Source organism: Pristiophorus japonicus, chromosome 17 (assembly GCF_044704955.1).
Source record: "Pristiophorus japonicus isolate sPriJap1 chromosome 17, sPriJap1.hap1, whole genome shotgun sequence".
NCBI classification, from domain to species: Eukaryota; Metazoa; Chordata; class Chondrichthyes; family Pristiophoridae; genus Pristiophorus; species Pristiophorus japonicus.
This window is the reverse complement of record NC_091993.1, coordinates 27,293,455-27,309,295: the sequence shown is the minus strand read 5'-3', so window position 1 is coordinate 27,309,295 and position 15,841 is coordinate 27,293,455. Positions and strand designations below refer to the sequence as shown.

General features: G+C 42.9%; 1 protein-coding gene across 8 annotated transcripts in view; it reads left to right on the top strand.

The window, feature by feature from the left end:
• pias1b (protein inhibitor of activated STAT, 1b) overlaps nucleotides 1-15,841 on the top strand; it is a 174,693-nt gene that overhangs the window by 143,878 nt on the left and 14,974 nt on the right. For all 8 annotated transcript variants that reach the window (XM_070858513.1, XM_070858514.1, XM_070858516.1 and 5 more), the window contains 2 exons: nucleotides 4,414-4,487; nucleotides 6,708-6,868. In XM_070858513.1, coding sequence (XP_070714614.1) covers nucleotides 4,414-4,487; nucleotides 6,708-6,868 — 235 coding nt within the window. The remainder of the gene's footprint in view (nucleotides 1-4,413; nucleotides 4,488-6,707; nucleotides 6,869-15,841) is intronic.

The following is a 15,841-nucleotide window of genomic DNA, read 5'->3' as shown; positions in this document are numbered from 1 at the left end:
GGGCCGTATCATTATCACAAAAATGATTCCATCCAACTATTAGTTTAAAAAAAAATTTGAACTAGATACAAGGTAAATCAAGTTATACTGAGTTGCCAGCATCATAATTTTAAGTAAATGTAACCTTTTTTTCCCCCCCCAATTTTACCCCTTTTTGTTTTTAATGCATGAGCGGGTTCACTAATTTGATTACGAAGATTTCAGTAGTTTGTGCTTATAGCAAACTCCCCAGGGCTGCTCAACTTGGCTTGATGCAATCTTAAAGGACAAAGCCTTTCCCCCTCCCCTTTCCATATACTTAATTGTTATGGAACCGCCATCTTTCAAAACGTGATGTTGCCAATTTTAGACACAAGAAGTGATAGAATGCTCGGTGCCATTCTAGCTCTGCTTTGCCTGTATGGTAGGCCCATCAGAGAAGTTGCAGTTCCTGCAACCGAAAAATAAGTACAGGTGCAACGTCTGAATCTGCAATTCCGAAAACCAGAATTGTCCGAAAACCGGGCATTTTGGCGAGGATCGGCGGGCAGTGAGGTCTGAAATCCGGAAAAACCCAAAAACTGGCACGGACTTGGTCCCGAGGATTCTGGATTTCAGACGTTGTACCTCTAATGTACTTTTTTCTGTGTTCAATTTTTCCTCCTAAAGTTGCTGGGTCACAGTTCCACAAATGCCTGGGGCGACTGGTACCTTGCCCGAGGGGGCCAATCTTGACACCTGAACCTCGACAGCGAGTGTACGCAGGCTATTCATCTGTCAAGTGCATCGCAGCTGAGCGTGACCCCGTTCTCCTCCAGTGTCCATGCATGCAGTTTCCAACAAGGGTTAGTGAATGGCGATCAGAAATGAGAACCCTGACTCTTGTAAGGGGTGGTTTTTCAGGGGGTCAGCTTTTCCTTCTGACCTTATATGAGCGGTTCCGAATCGCTCCCACACCCTTGGTTCTAGACACTGGAATTATGAAGGGACTGTGACAGACTTGGACAGACAATCGGTTTCAAGGTAGGAAGCAGGTATGGCTTTATTGTGCCTAAAAAGAAGTAAAAGGCACACCTTTAATAACACACACACAATATTAGTACCAATACATACTGAGGGGTACAACACATTGAATTAAATGTCAAATTACAGCCTGTGGGGAAAAGAATATAGTTTAAACTCTAAATGGGGTAAAGAGGAGAATGCAGATATATTTACACAAGTTATCCCAGCCTCCCCCACCCCCCCCCCCCAATTCCCCTAACTAAGTTATAGCTCTGGGGTTTCAGGGGCCATGCTCACCAATCCCCTTTTGACAGTTCCAACTCCGGGGTTCGCCTCAGTTGTCCACGTTCTGTAGTCTGTAACCCTTGGTCGCGTAGGACCAGCTTGTAGAGTGGAAAATCTTCGGTTTTTCTTGGTTTTGTCGGGTTGGTTCCGGTTGACTGTTTGGTTGGTCGTGATGGCCTGCAACTTTCCGATAGTCGTTTTGACAGCCTGTTTGCTGTCGTGGTGCTGTCCTTCTGGGTTTTAGAGATTCCTTTCGCCGATGTTTCGGGGTCCCACTTTTCGAGGCTGGTGTAGAACTTATGCAGCGCGACTGCTAACTTAGTAGTGTCCCTAGAATCACACCTAAACTGCCAGAACAGGCCTTCAATTATACTAAAACAGGCTTCCTTATCTTTGCGCCATATCAGTTCTTGCGCTTTGTTTAAACTGTTCTGTCCATTGATTTTCAAATGTCTCATTGTCAGTGTTTTTGGTGGGCTAGTCAGCAGTAACTCGATTAGGGTGTGATAATGTGGTATCACTGGTTTTGCATTGTTTTAGGATTGTCCAGTTTCCTGACCATCTAGTTGGGCCCATGATTTCCATTGTGCTTGATTCAGTAATTTGATTATCTCTTAGGGGGTGAATTGGTGTTGAATAGTTCCCCCAGACAGTCTGGGATCCTTAATACACGAATTTGCTTCACAGAGGTTAGTCCGACCTCCTGTATTCGGTAACACTTTTTCGCAGCCAAAATGTTGTAAAATCTTAAAATTGATATGCTCCTTCCCATAGATGTTTAGGGGACCTCAGGCTTCTGTAATTTAGGTCCATTTTGAATTCTCTTTTCAAAAAGTCCGAACACTGGGTGGGGGGGCGGTCTCCATAAATGCATCCCTTTTTTTCCCCTGCAGGCTTTGTCTGCCCCTTTAAACTCATTTTAAAAGTCCAGAAAGGGGTTCTCCTCTGCAGGGGAAAGGTATCAGGAATCTTTGCAAAATATTGGTAAATTCTACACTCTTCCATCTCCTTCCTCCTCCTCCTGCATCCTCTTTAGTACACAGGCCAAAGCTAATTGCAGTTCACCCAATTGCTGTCCTGGCTGAATGTGAAAGCTCAGTAGAGACGGATCATCAAACCTCAGGTGTCTTATGCATGGATCATTATGATACCAGGCAATGCATTTAACCATTCAGCGATTCGAGGGCAATGGTATATTTGAGTTAATCAGAAGTATAACATTTATCTGGTATCATGCAATTTCAACACATTTCTGACCTGCACTGTGTTTTGCTGCTGTTTTTCACGTTTCATTCTTTCTATTTGAGCTCTTCCCCCCCCCCCCCCCCACCCCCTTCCCCTCTTGACTGCTCTACTATTTGTATATTAAGACCGATGCTGTTGGTGCCAGCTGGCCGTTGCTGATATATAGCCAACAGAAACCTGAGCCTTAACTCACCGGCCTTAGCAAATACCAGTAAGCTTGCTTTAGGGTTCCAGGCTTCGGTGCCACTAGCGGGAGTCTTAACACGGGACAAAGGCAGCTTAAAGCACTCTGCCCAACATCGCATAAACCTGCTCATTGGAAGTAGTCGAGAAGTCTCTGTCTCTGGCTGTAATTTCTAATCCTCCACTTATGATAGTAAATGAAAGCTGTGTTAACCCATAATTTGTCTCCTGTTTGTTGCAATAAATGGTGATTTTTCTTTGATCCATCTTTTCGGAAGACCGGCACTTTTGGGTTGATTCCAGAGTGGGAGGTGCTGTGCTGCTGCCTTTGCTTAGCTGGCGGGCTAGTGCCAAAAGTGGCTGTGCACAACAAAACGTGAGTGGGGGAGGGTAATGGGTATTGGTGCTGCTGCAGCTAGTCACTCGAAATCAAGTCCAGCTAATGAAATGTGTTTCTGCCCTTGGGCGGATTCGGATAAAGGGTGAATTAGCTGATCTCCCCTTCCCTGCCTCTGCCCTCCGGCCCTTCCGTCTCCCTTCAAAGGGGAGGATAAGAATGATGTACAACTGTGATATGTTTGACAAAAATTCATCATGTTCTTGGCAGCTAGGTCTGGAATGCTGGGTGTGAAAGCAATGAGACAATGGCTTTCTAGCACACACTCATTAGCTGCCCTTTTTATTTAGTGCGTTTTTATTTCCAGTCCTGTGTATTTTCTTTTTTAAAGTGTAGTTGACTTTGTACAGGGTAAGCTCTATATTTAATGACTCGAAAAAGAAAAGGGGTGTGGGGGCAGGCGGAGGGTGAATCAATCCACGAGCCGTTTGTTATAGTGAAGTAATATGTAGAGGTAAACTGAAATGTTCTGTTAGCAGGGGAATTGCCTGTCACTTAGGTCACTCGTAGCCAGAAGCTTCCCATTTCCTCCCGGCCCCACAGAGTTTATCCTGTGTAGGCAGATCATGTGCCGTGGTTTTTGTGGTGCCTTGATTTTAACAGGAAGGAACAACAGAGGAAATGTAGGCTAGATTCAGACATTAAGTAAATATTTATCTTCACACTTTCAGACTGTAACGAAACAAAAACGGCAAACTCGCTGCTGTTCCTGTCACCCGTTAGCAGCTGTACAATGGGTGTTTCTGATGTATTAAGATAAAGCCTGATTCCTCTGAATTGCTGGGCACTGCAATAGAGCACTAAACCATGCCAGATCCGAAAGTTCCAGGTTTGACTCCTGGTCTCCGGTTATTAAGTGGTCTCAGCCAGGATGGCAGTGGAGGTGGTACAATTGGCCTGCGCGCTGTGGGCTGAGCAAGGGAAAATAAACTCCCATTCCTGCTTCTAATTACTATGCAATAGCTCCTGCTAGAAAGTGCATGTGTGTGTGGACATTGGACGAGGACAGAATGGGGTTCGACTGTGATCACCCTAGAGTTGCAAAGCCGACCGGCATTCACTATCTCGACTGGCACATGAAAAATTTGAGGGAGGTACGGAGAGTTGTCGGTACCTGTGGCAATCTACCCCAGTCAGACACGAGCTCTACTGGCACGGACACAAAGGTTTCCTTCTGTGTCGTAATTTTTCCGTTCTATAAGAATCGGCATTTCTGGGGAGCGGGGAAGCTGTAGCATAGCTGTTTTGTATTGGGAATAAAAACTAACCAGCTGTCTTACGTAATTTTTTTAAAAATGTTTCTTTTCCTCCACACGCAGTCAAAGAGAAATTAACAGCGGATCCTGATAGTGAAATCGCCACCACCAGTTTGCGGGTGTCTCTGTTGTGCCCTGTGAGTACAGCCATATCTGAATTATTGATGGTTAAGTTGTCTTGTCTTCCTCTTGCACAGAATCACAGTGCTTATTAACTGTTTGGGGGCTGAAGCATTTTTTTTTTTACAATCCGGTTTATTGCTAGCTGGCTCTGAAAAGATGTGAATTATAGATTTAATAACTCGTTACTGTTTATAGTACAGCATGAATTCTGATTTTGTGCCTGGTGTTCTGAAAAGCTGTTGCAGTTGATGGGTTCACTGATGCCAAGGGACTGAAATAAAAACAGAAGATGCTGGAAATACTCAGCAGGTCAGCCAGCATTTCCAGCATTTTTTATTTTTATTTCAGATTTCCAGTATTTGCTGTGTTTTGCTTTTGTACTGATGTACTGGTCTAGACTTAGAATTATTGTACCCTAATGTATGCAAAATGAAATACAGAAATTTCAAATGCTAGTTTAGTGATAGTGTTCCTCTTGTTTTACTACTGATGTGTTAGTTGAAACAGTAAATCTTCAAGCGCCTATCATTCCAACATTTTTCCAAATGATTGGTTATGAAAATGGTTTCATTTTTTTGTAAAACCTCCATTTCTAACACTTTGTTTTGATGTAATTTAATTCATTTTCAAGTTTCTCTTCTTCCTGCTTCAGTCCGCCTGCCAACAATTTTGAACCTTCCTTACATGATACCACTAGACATTACATTCCATAGCTTTTCACTACATCTGCACCAGCAATTCTGCTTCAAGTCTTCCCAGAACTTATTTTTTTACTTGTTCGAAACAAAAAAGATTGTTTTTGCCCCAATTATCTCCCCTCCTATCTGAAGGGACTGGTTAATGCTGTGGTACAGTTCCACACATGCCAGTAGCCAAGAGGCCGTTCTTCATATGTGAGCCTAGGCGCGACTGCCAGCTGGCTATTCAATTGTGGGAGGCACCACCGCTGATTCTGTCCTCGCCCTCGACTTCTGCTCACGCACACCTTCCCGCAGGTGTCGTTGGTTGGCGGTTGGGAGTGGGAACCCATGGCTTAGTTTCCATTTCCTTGGCCCAGGGAGACGAATTGTTGTGTCCAGCCTGAGATTTACTAACGCTGCACAGACTGTGGGACCTTCTGGTCTGTATAGCTGAGCACTTGTGTTACATTGAGTGGTGCCTTTACCCATCAGAGTGCTCAAAATAAATAACATTCAAGAGTTTGAACAGGACACATTAGAAGTTTTTATAGAAAATGAAGAGGCCAAACAGTGGCTGTCATTGTCCCCATTTGTGTGCCATCTTCAGTTCGTGATGCCTAATATTTTGTTGGAAACGACAGGTCCCTACTGTATTTGCTTCAAATAAATGTTACATCCATTCTTAAGACACTTCAAAATTAAAATGGAACCAATGCATTTAAGGGGAGGCTAGACATGTACATGAGGAAGGAATAAATAAAACGATATGCTGATTAGAGTTAGATGAAGAGGGGTGGGAGGAGGCTCGTGTGGAGCATAAACACTGACACGGAACAGCTGAGCCGAATGGCCTGTTTCTGTGCTGTAAATACTATGTAAAAATATAGTTTAACATGACCAACAGGAAATTTCTTGGGAGAAATTGAAAAACTGAATTCTGCAACTAGAATTTGAGTTCAGATAAGTATTTGTCAATGTAAATATGTAGTGTGTGGGGCCAACTCCCTACATGTTCTGACCATCTACATCAACATCTCCGATTTATCCACCGACTGCTAATGGGTTAGCTTTCGCTTGAAAGAATATGGAGATGCCCTCAATGCATCTGCATTTGGCTGAAATATATCATGGAAACCATAGATGGTTAGCTTTGAGTTTACGAAATGATTATCTTCCATATGCAAAGGGAAAATATGAATACACAGATGAGTCGGCGCCTGAACGATAGACTGGCAATTTTGGGTGGAGCCTTTTAAGATTATCATGCATTAGCATTGGGGATTTACAAATGACAGACCTCCTGTTGCTTTTAGAAATATAATACCTACTCTTATGGGTTTTTTTTGCTAATAACTTAAAAGGCTTCTAAATCTTCAGGTGAACTGCTGCTTGCTCGCTCATTGTCAAAGCACGAGTAAAATAGTAAATGTGTCCATTTCACAGTACCTCACGTCAGTGAAATTGCAGTTGAACATGTGTTTAAAGAAAGGTGCTGAGTGATTGCATTAGTAATCCAGATAATTTGACCCGGATCCCGTGTGTTTTTGATTCCAGCTAGGCAAAATGCGGTTGACGATCCCATGTCGTGCAATAACCTGCTCGCACCTCCAGTGCTTTGATGCAACGCTTTACATTCAGATGAATGAGAAAAAGCCTACATGGGTTTGTCCTGTGTGTGATAAGAAGGGTCCTTACGAACATCTAATTATTGATGGGTAAGCAAATGATGTTTGGACTTCAGTCAAAGGAAATACTATGCTTTTCCTCTCTCTGCTTGTCACCTTAGTTTGAACAGTGTTTTTGATTGTAAAATATAATTTTTGAGCTATTTCTGTTCTGAATGCACCCTCAAATGAAAAACAGTTTCATGTCTGCGGTGAACAACTAAATTGAACACTGCAGGGAAAAAATTGTAGGTCTACATGGAAGATGGGGTAATCCTGTTGCATTTTAAAATAAAATTGTGTTCAATTTATTCTGAGAAGTCTTGTAAATATTTATATTATTAAAAGATTATTTAAAAAAGTGATTTGTTCAGGTACCATCGGTTATATGGTAAAGTTTGAACATATTTCGATATTTTTATCCTTTGGCAGCAAAATTTATCTTGTATATAATGCCAGAAGTCAAGATTGGTGATGTTTTGTACAGAACAGTTTGTAACTTTAGTTTTTCTCATTTTCTCCCTGTTGTGTTACCTGTACTGGTGGGTGCTGTGTTTGGATTAAATACAGTCTGCATATTTTCTCGTATGGCCTTAAAATGAAAATTGTTGTCTTTTTTGTTGAGATGAAACTACTTGCATTTGCAAACCAGGTTTGAGTGACTACTTAAAGGGCAATATTTCATATGGTGTGGTTAACTGTGAAGATGAAGTACTGTCTGCCAACCTCGCTAGTAAATGCACTGCATGCATAACACTGAGACAGAGGGACCAGAAACTCCCAGATTCAATTCTGCTGTGCTGTTCGTTGATCTTGACCAGTATAGTAGTTGGGTTGTTGCAAATGGCCTCTGTTCCTGGGTCAGGGAGGTGGAAAAATCAGCCAGAATTCCCCCTCCAAACTGGTAAATAGTGACCTGCTGGAAATAAGTCTGTGGACATTGGTTGAAAAGTCATAAGGTCATAAGAAATAGGAGCAGGAGTAGGCCATTTGGCCACTCGCGCCTGCTCCGCCATTTAATAAGATCATAGCTGATCTGATCGTGTGCTCAGCTCCACTTCCCTGCCTGCTCCCCATAACCCTTCACTCCCTTATCATTCAAAAATCTGTCTATCTCCACCTTAAATATATTCAATGACCCAGCTTCCACAGCTGTCTGGGGTAGAGAATTTGCAACCCTCTGAGAAGAAATTCCTCCTCATCTCCGTTCTAAATGGGTGACCCCTTATTCTTAAACTATGCCCCCGAGTTCTAGATTCCCTTCCCCCCCCCCCCCCCCACGAGGGGAAATACCTACCTTGTCGAGCTCCCTCAGTATCTTATATGTTTCAATAAGATCACCTTTCATTCTTCTAAACTCTAATGAGTATAGGCCTGCTCAACCTTTCTTCATAAGTCACCCCTTTCATCTTCGGAATCAACCCTAGTGAACCTTCTCTGAACTGCCACCAATGCAAGTATATCCCTCCTTAAATAAGACGACCAAAATTGTACGCAGTACTCTAGCTGTGGTCAGGCATGGTTGTGATCCTACCCAGGGTTCCTGTGAGTCTTTGCTGTGTACAATCTAGCACGAATAACGGCCAGCACCAGCGCAAAAGTTGGTGCCTCCAGGAGAGATGGGGAGAAAATGAACACACACAAACTGAGGGTGAAAAAATGCACTGGAGGAGAATGGTGCGGGAAAAAGGAACAGTTCTTTTTCAGTTTTGAGCTGGAAACTTAAGCAGCTTATCAGTGTGAGTGAGGCTTGTGTGTTTATCCATCCCACTCCAGTTTGCTTTTTTTTAATCCTCTCCCTGCTTTCTAATGGTTTCTATTTGTGGCCTCTTGCACCTACGCCTCCTCTTTCCCCATCCCCCTTTAGCTAGCTCCTCATCTGTATCCAAAGATCTATTGTTACACTGCTTCAGGCTCAATATCCTCTGGTTTTAAAGTTTGTTTGTCAAATGAGGAATTATTTTGCAAAAATGTAGCCATCACACTCCTTTTACAGGGATGGGGTAGGGTGGGGGTTGCAGGCGGAGAAAATAATTGCATTTGTATTTGGATGTTTGTTTAGAAACAGTTTCTCCCAAGCTCGCCAGTGGATTTTATTTTAATCAGCGGCACGTTTGAAGTGTCAGTGCTGTGCTTTATCCAGTCGCTTGGCTCTGGGGAAAGTTGCAACTGGCATCTGCTTTTTCGTACCTGCGAACAAGACCGTAAGACCATCTGATTGCTAGCTTTTCTTAAACAATTGATTTTCAGCTCATTTAAACTTGTCCTTTAGTTAAGTAAAAATGGCCACTTGGCTGAGGTTCCAGAGATTTGGTTCCAACCAGAGATTGGGTAGGATATGTGGGGGTAAGCAGGCTGGAAATTCAAGACCGTCAACAGTTCACATTCAAAATCGAAATCAATGATCTACCAGATTAGAGGATTAGAAACTCGCTTGTTGAAAACAAAGCCATTGGTGGCCCATGTACCCCAAAATTTCTAGGAGAGGGGAACAGAAAGTCTGCTGGGCCGTTCAGTTGAGCAAAGATAGGTGGCATTGTAGGCAGTGTAGATGGAAGCATAAAACTACAAAGGGATATCGACAGATTAAGTGAATGGGCAAAACTGTGGCAAATGGATTTCAATATAGGCAAATATCAGGTCATCCACTTTGAACCTAAAAAGGAGAGAACAGGGTACTTTCTCAATGGTGAAAGGCTTAAAACAGTGGCGGTCCAAAGAGACGGGTGGGGTGGGGGGAGGGGTTGTCCAGGTACATAGATTATTAAAATGTCATGAACAGATACAGAAAATAATCAAAAAGGCTAATGGGATGCTGGCCTTTTAGAGGACTAGAATACAAGGGGGGGTAGAAGTTATGCTGCAACTATACAAAACCCTGGTTAGACCACACCTGGAGCACTCGCACCGTAAGAAGGATATATTGGCCTTGGAGGGAGTGCTGTGTAGGGTTTACCAGAATGATACCCGGACTTCAAAGGTTAAGTTACGAGGAGAGATTACACAAATTAGAGTTGTATTCCCAAGAATTTAGAAGGTTAAGGGGTGATCTGATGGAAGTTTTCAAGATAAGGGGAACAGATAGGGTAGATAGAGAAACTATTTCCGTTGTTTGGGGAGTCTAGGACTAGGGGCCATAAACAAAAAAATTAGAGCTAGACCTTTCAGGAATGAGATTCGGAAACACTTCTACACACAAAGGGTAGTAGAAGATTGAAACTCTTCCGCAAACGGCAATTGATGCTAGGTCAATTTTAAGTTGGAGACTGATGGCTTTCTGTTAACCAAAGGTATTAAGGGATGTGGGCCGAAGACGGGTATATGGAGTTAGGTCGTAGATCAGCCATGATCTCTTTGAATGGTGGAGCAGGCTCGAGGGGCTGAATGGCCTACTCCTGTCCTTGTGTTCCTAACGTGCTGTTACTGACTAGTGAATACAGAGTGACATAGCCCCTGACCTCTCATAGTTGGAGGACGGCACAGTAATGGGGATTTGTATAGAAGATGGTTTCCAGTGTTCCACTGTGGTGAGGTTATGATGTAGTGAAGCATGCACATAGTTTACTGATCCCGGGCGGGTGTTGATAAGAAAAGTGGAAAGGTCACGAGTCCAGGCTCGCAGGCATTCTTCTCCCACATGTCTTCCTAGTTTTGTAATGAGTTTTGATAGTACCAGGACCAGATGTGTGGTGGAGGGTACACATTTTTTTTTAAACTGAATCAGAAAGGGAGTGGAGAAGAGGGAATGTCAGACCTGGGACTGGGTACGTTCTGGTAAAAAAAACAGCTGTTTGCAAAAAAAACGTCTTGGTGATAATTGTTGCAAATATATAACTAAAACATTAGGTTTCCAGTCTGCCCATGTGGTCTGCATTATCCAAATTAACTGCCTACAGCAAAAAGTACTTGAGATTCTGAGGAATCAGTAGAATCTCAGTGCATTGTTTTTCTGATTTGTGTATATTTTGGATGACCTCTGTCTGCTTCCAAACTGTTATAATTGTGTTTGCACAGCATGAACGTAATTTAATGCAACAAAAGCAAATGAGAATGATTAAAGTTGTGTCCATAATTTGGTGGTTAGTATACAGCACTAATTCCATTCAGCTCTATATTTTATCATTTTCTCAAGTTCGCTTTATAAACATTGCCTGTTGGGGATTGCCTTACGATTATTATTTTTTTCTTCTTCACAAGGTGGATATGGATGAGGAAGGTCATTCCCATCTTGGCTCATTGTCACATTTTGAGATTTTTGTCTATTAGGCCTAGGAGGGATTTTGGGTTAATTTTATATTATGGTGCTTTTAAATTCAGTCCACAAATGTGTAATTCCTATCCGGAATATGAATTGGATGCATTAGTGGTGAGTGGACAAAATAGCTAACATAATAAGTGTGTTGTTTTTGTATACTATATCAGTTAGAGGCATCAGTGTATGTTGGCATATTCCAGAGAGTAATTTGATGTAATATTATAATGGCCTCCATCTATTGAACACAGCAGGGATCCGAGGTGGCCAGAAAATGTGTTGCCATTACTAAGATGGTAGTTTTGATTGTCAGCTTGATGAGCCAACTCTCAGTACAGAGCAAGGGCAGGGTCAGAGGTGAGCTGTGTCCGACTGTGCCTTTGAATAAGACAGTCTACTTAACTTTGAATTCGAAACGGTCAGAAGTAAAATTGGTGCCTGCCAGTTCAGCGAATATTGACTTGTAAAGTGAAGTATCAGGACTCCGTTCGTTAAATTTTAAATGTTTTGTATTTTTGTCATAATTGGCAATAGATTAAATTTCACTGAAAACTGTATTCTGTTCAACTATTTGTGTGCAACTGTGGCTCAGTGGGCAGCACTCTTGCCACTGAGTCAGAAGGTTGTTGGTTCAAGTCCCACTCCTTGAGACTTGAGCACATAAATCTAGGCTGACACTCCAGTGCAGTGCTGAAGGAATGCTGCACTGTCTGAGGTGCTGACTTTTCGGATGAGATGTTAAACCGAGGCCCCGTCTGCTCTCCCGGGTGGACGTAAAAGATCCCATGGCATTATTTTGAAGGTGAGCAGGGGAGTTATCCCTGGTGTCCTGGCCAATATTTATCCCTCAATCAACATCACTAATAAAACAGATAAACTGGTCATTATTACATTGCTATGCGCAAATTGGCTACCACGTTTCCCACATTACAACAGTGACTACACTCCCCCAAAAAATAGTAATGCATTGTGTTAAGTATGGAAGAACTCCACGAGACTGAGTACTGATGTGACCTTAGTCTCTTCAATACAACTCCAGAGTGCCTAAGCAGCATGGCAGACAACCTTTTATACTCCCTTGCACGAGGTGTGCAGGTGACCCTTTGGCCTCCAACTGTTGTGCCCTCTGGTGGCAAGTCTTACACAGTTACAATGTTTACATACATAACACATTGGCTGTAAAGCACTTTGGGACATGCTGAGGTCCGGAAAGGCGCTATAGAAATGCAAGTCGTCGTCGTCTTATATTTTGTGTGAAATGAACCAATTTCATGCTTTGCAATGGGACTTGTCTCACTAGAGTGCTCATCAGTCCACCTTCTGAAAGACAGGAGATGCTTACATGGAGCATGTGTGAGATCGCGTAATCCAGTGCAACCCACAAGATCTTTGAAACATTGGAACAGGAGTAGGCCAGAACCCGCATCCAGCAATGAGATGGATGGTCAGTTAGTCTGTTTTTGCTGATGTTGGTGAAGGGGTGAATGTTGGCCAGGGCACTGGGAGAAGTAGGTAGTCGGGTACCAAGATGCTTTCCCAAGTGGCATGAAAAGCAACACAACTCAATACAAAATGTGTGATTGCATTATCACCTTCCTGCTAACTAAAACGAGCATGCACCATTTTGAGCTGTTACTGCACAACCAACATCAGCAACAACAGACTAACTGGCCATTCATCTCATTGCTCGATGCAGGTTCTTGCCATGCATAAATTGGCTATCGCATTTGCCTACATAACAGTGACTTCACTTCAAAAGTAATTAAATAGCTGTGGTGTGCTTTGGGATTCCAGATGTCGTGATACACGCTATATAAATGCAAGTCAATTTTTCGAGAACCAGAGGACACAGATTTAAGGTGATTGGCAAAAGAACCAAAGCCGACCTGAGGGAAAACTTGTTTATGCAGTGAATGGTTAAGATCTGGAATGCGCTGCCCGAAAGGGTTGTAGAGGCGGAATCAATTTTATCTTTCAAAAGGGAGTTGCATAAGTATCTGAAGGGGGAAAAAATTGCAGGGCTACGGGGAAAAGGCGGAGGAGTGGGATTAGCTGAGAGTCGGCACAGCTCGACGGGCCGAATGGTCTTCCTCCATGCTGTAACCATTCTATGATTCTAACTGCTTGCTTCTCTGCAACCACCCAAGGTTGGCATGAAATCCTGGACATGAACATCTGCTCATATTCCTGACCACTTGTACTACAAATTCAGGAGTATTGCATAGCTATGCATATGCAAAATTCATGTGCACAGTTGCGCAAGTGTGATTTTAAACCTATTATATATGCTCAAAAATGCATGCTTAATTATTCCTGTTTGCCTAAAACCTTACCCAGTGTTGCAGTGCAGGCCAGTGATGATGAGAATTCTGCTTTCCTGCAGCCGAATCCAAAAGTGGCAGCACTTGGGTTGAGTATCCTGACAGGTATTTATTTGCTGGAGGCACCAGGGAATATCACTTCCCAAAGGTGGCCTCTCGCAGCATTTGCTTATGCTATATTGCCTGAGCCAAAAGATGAGGGACCCTGTGGAATGATTTGCATTGTGACCTCGAGATTTATAAAATAGCATCTCAAAATTATGCAATCTATTTTGAGCTGACTGTAAAGAAGATAGGCAGAGGTGGATTATATAAAATACTATTTTAATTGGAGGGACTGATTATTCCAGTGGGGGATATAAATCATTGCACTTGCAGCACTTACGTTACAGAAGTAAAGATTTTTCTTCCTCCTCCACCCCCGCCCCCCCACCGCACCCCACGTTGCCATCTCCTCCCAAATAAAGAACATCTGTATTAATTTCAAAGATCAATTCAGTTGTGCCTTGACAATATGTCGAAAAGATAAATCACCAAGTAACAGTTACATTGCTTTTTTAATGGCAGTTTTAAACCCTGCTTAACTGCGTGTGACAGTGGAAGGTATTTGACAGCGAGTTAGTACTAACACCGAAATGCGAGGAAATGAATTGGGTACGATGCGCAGATGCCCTCTTACTTTAACACCTGCTGCACTCATTTGCTTTATTGTGTTTGCCGTTATCCTATTTGGAAGAGTATCTTTTGTTAGCAACTTGGATCAATGCAGTTGCCACTTAAATTTTAGAACTTGGCCCATGGAGGGGATGGAAGAGCAGGTGACAAAATTAGTCACGACTGCTGAAAGAGATAAGAAAAGTTGAAATGCTGAAAATTCTGAAATAAAACCAGAAAATGCTATAGATGCAGCAGAGTCAGCATCTGGCAGAAAATGGTCTAATATTTTGGGAAAAGAATTGGAATTCAATGCCTTTGAACACTGACCTGCTGAGTGTTTACAGCATTTTCAGTTTCTATTTCCTGTCTGTACCGAGTTGTGTTCTGAGCAGGGGGTTGTTTTTATCCTCTGGTTTCTGCTGCATTCACATTTGAAATGGCATCGTAATTTTCTTCTTGCCCATCGCACCTTTAATGTAGAGGCTAGCTCTGGGTTATTTGCCAATTCATCTCGGGGTTTGATTCCTGAAATGACAGCAGCCCATTCCATATTGTAATGTATTTGCTTCATGGGTTCTTTGCTTAAGAATTCATAGCAACACATTGCTATTAAGAACTAGTTGGTTTATTAGCAAAAGGTTTAACAATCATGCTACACATTATCAGTCCATCCACCAGGCTCACAACCACCTGCCTCATCGTGGATCCCCTGAACCCTGGGGTTTTATTGAGTATAGTGAACATCACGCAACTCGCTAAGCCACTCCCAACTCAACAGCTCAACAAACCTGTGAGCATACTGTGTTCAACTGTGGAGGGTATTATGATGGGACCTGATCCTTTCCTTGTCTGGAATCATGCACTTTCAGCAAACATCACTGGATATCATAGAAACATAGAAAATAGGTGCAGGAGTAGGCCCTTCAAGCCTGCACCACCATTCAATAAGATCATGGCTGATCATTCACCTCAGTACCTCTTTCCTGCTTTCTCTCCATACCCCTTGATCCCTTTAGCCATAAGGGCCACATCTAACTCCCTTTTGAATATATCTAACGAACTGGCCTCAACAACTTTCTGTGGTAGAGAATTCCACAGGTTCACAATTCTCTGAGTGAAGAAATTTCTCCTCATCTCGGTCCTAAATGACTTACCCCTTATCCTTAGACTGTGACCCCTGGTTCTGGACTTCCCCAACATCGGGAACATTCTTCCTGCATCTAACCTGTCCAATCCCGTCGGAATTGTATGTTTCTATGAGATCCCCTCTCATTCTTCTAAATTCCAGTGAATATAAGCCTAGTTGATCCAGTCTTTCTTCATATGTCAGTCCTGCTATCCCGGGAATCAGTTTGGTGAACCTTCGCTGCACTCCCTCAAAAGCAAGAATGTCCTTCCTCAGATTGGGAGACCAAACTGCACGCAGTATTCAAGGTGTGGCCTCACCAAGGCCCTGTACAACTGCAGTAAGACCTCCCTGCTCCTATACTCAAATCCTCTCGCTATGAAGACCAACATGCCATTTGCCGCCTTCACTGCCTGCTGTACCGGCATGCCAACTTTCAATGACTGATGTACCATGGCACCCAGGTCTCGTTGCACCTCCCCTTTTCCTAATCTGCCACCATTCAGATAATCTGCTTTCCTGTTTTTGCCGCCACAAGTCGATAATCTCACATTTATCTACATTGTACTGCATATGCCATGCATTTGCCCACTCAGCTAACCTGTCCAAGTCACTTTGCAACCTCTTCGTATCCTCCTCACAGCTCACACTGCCACCCAGCTTAGTGT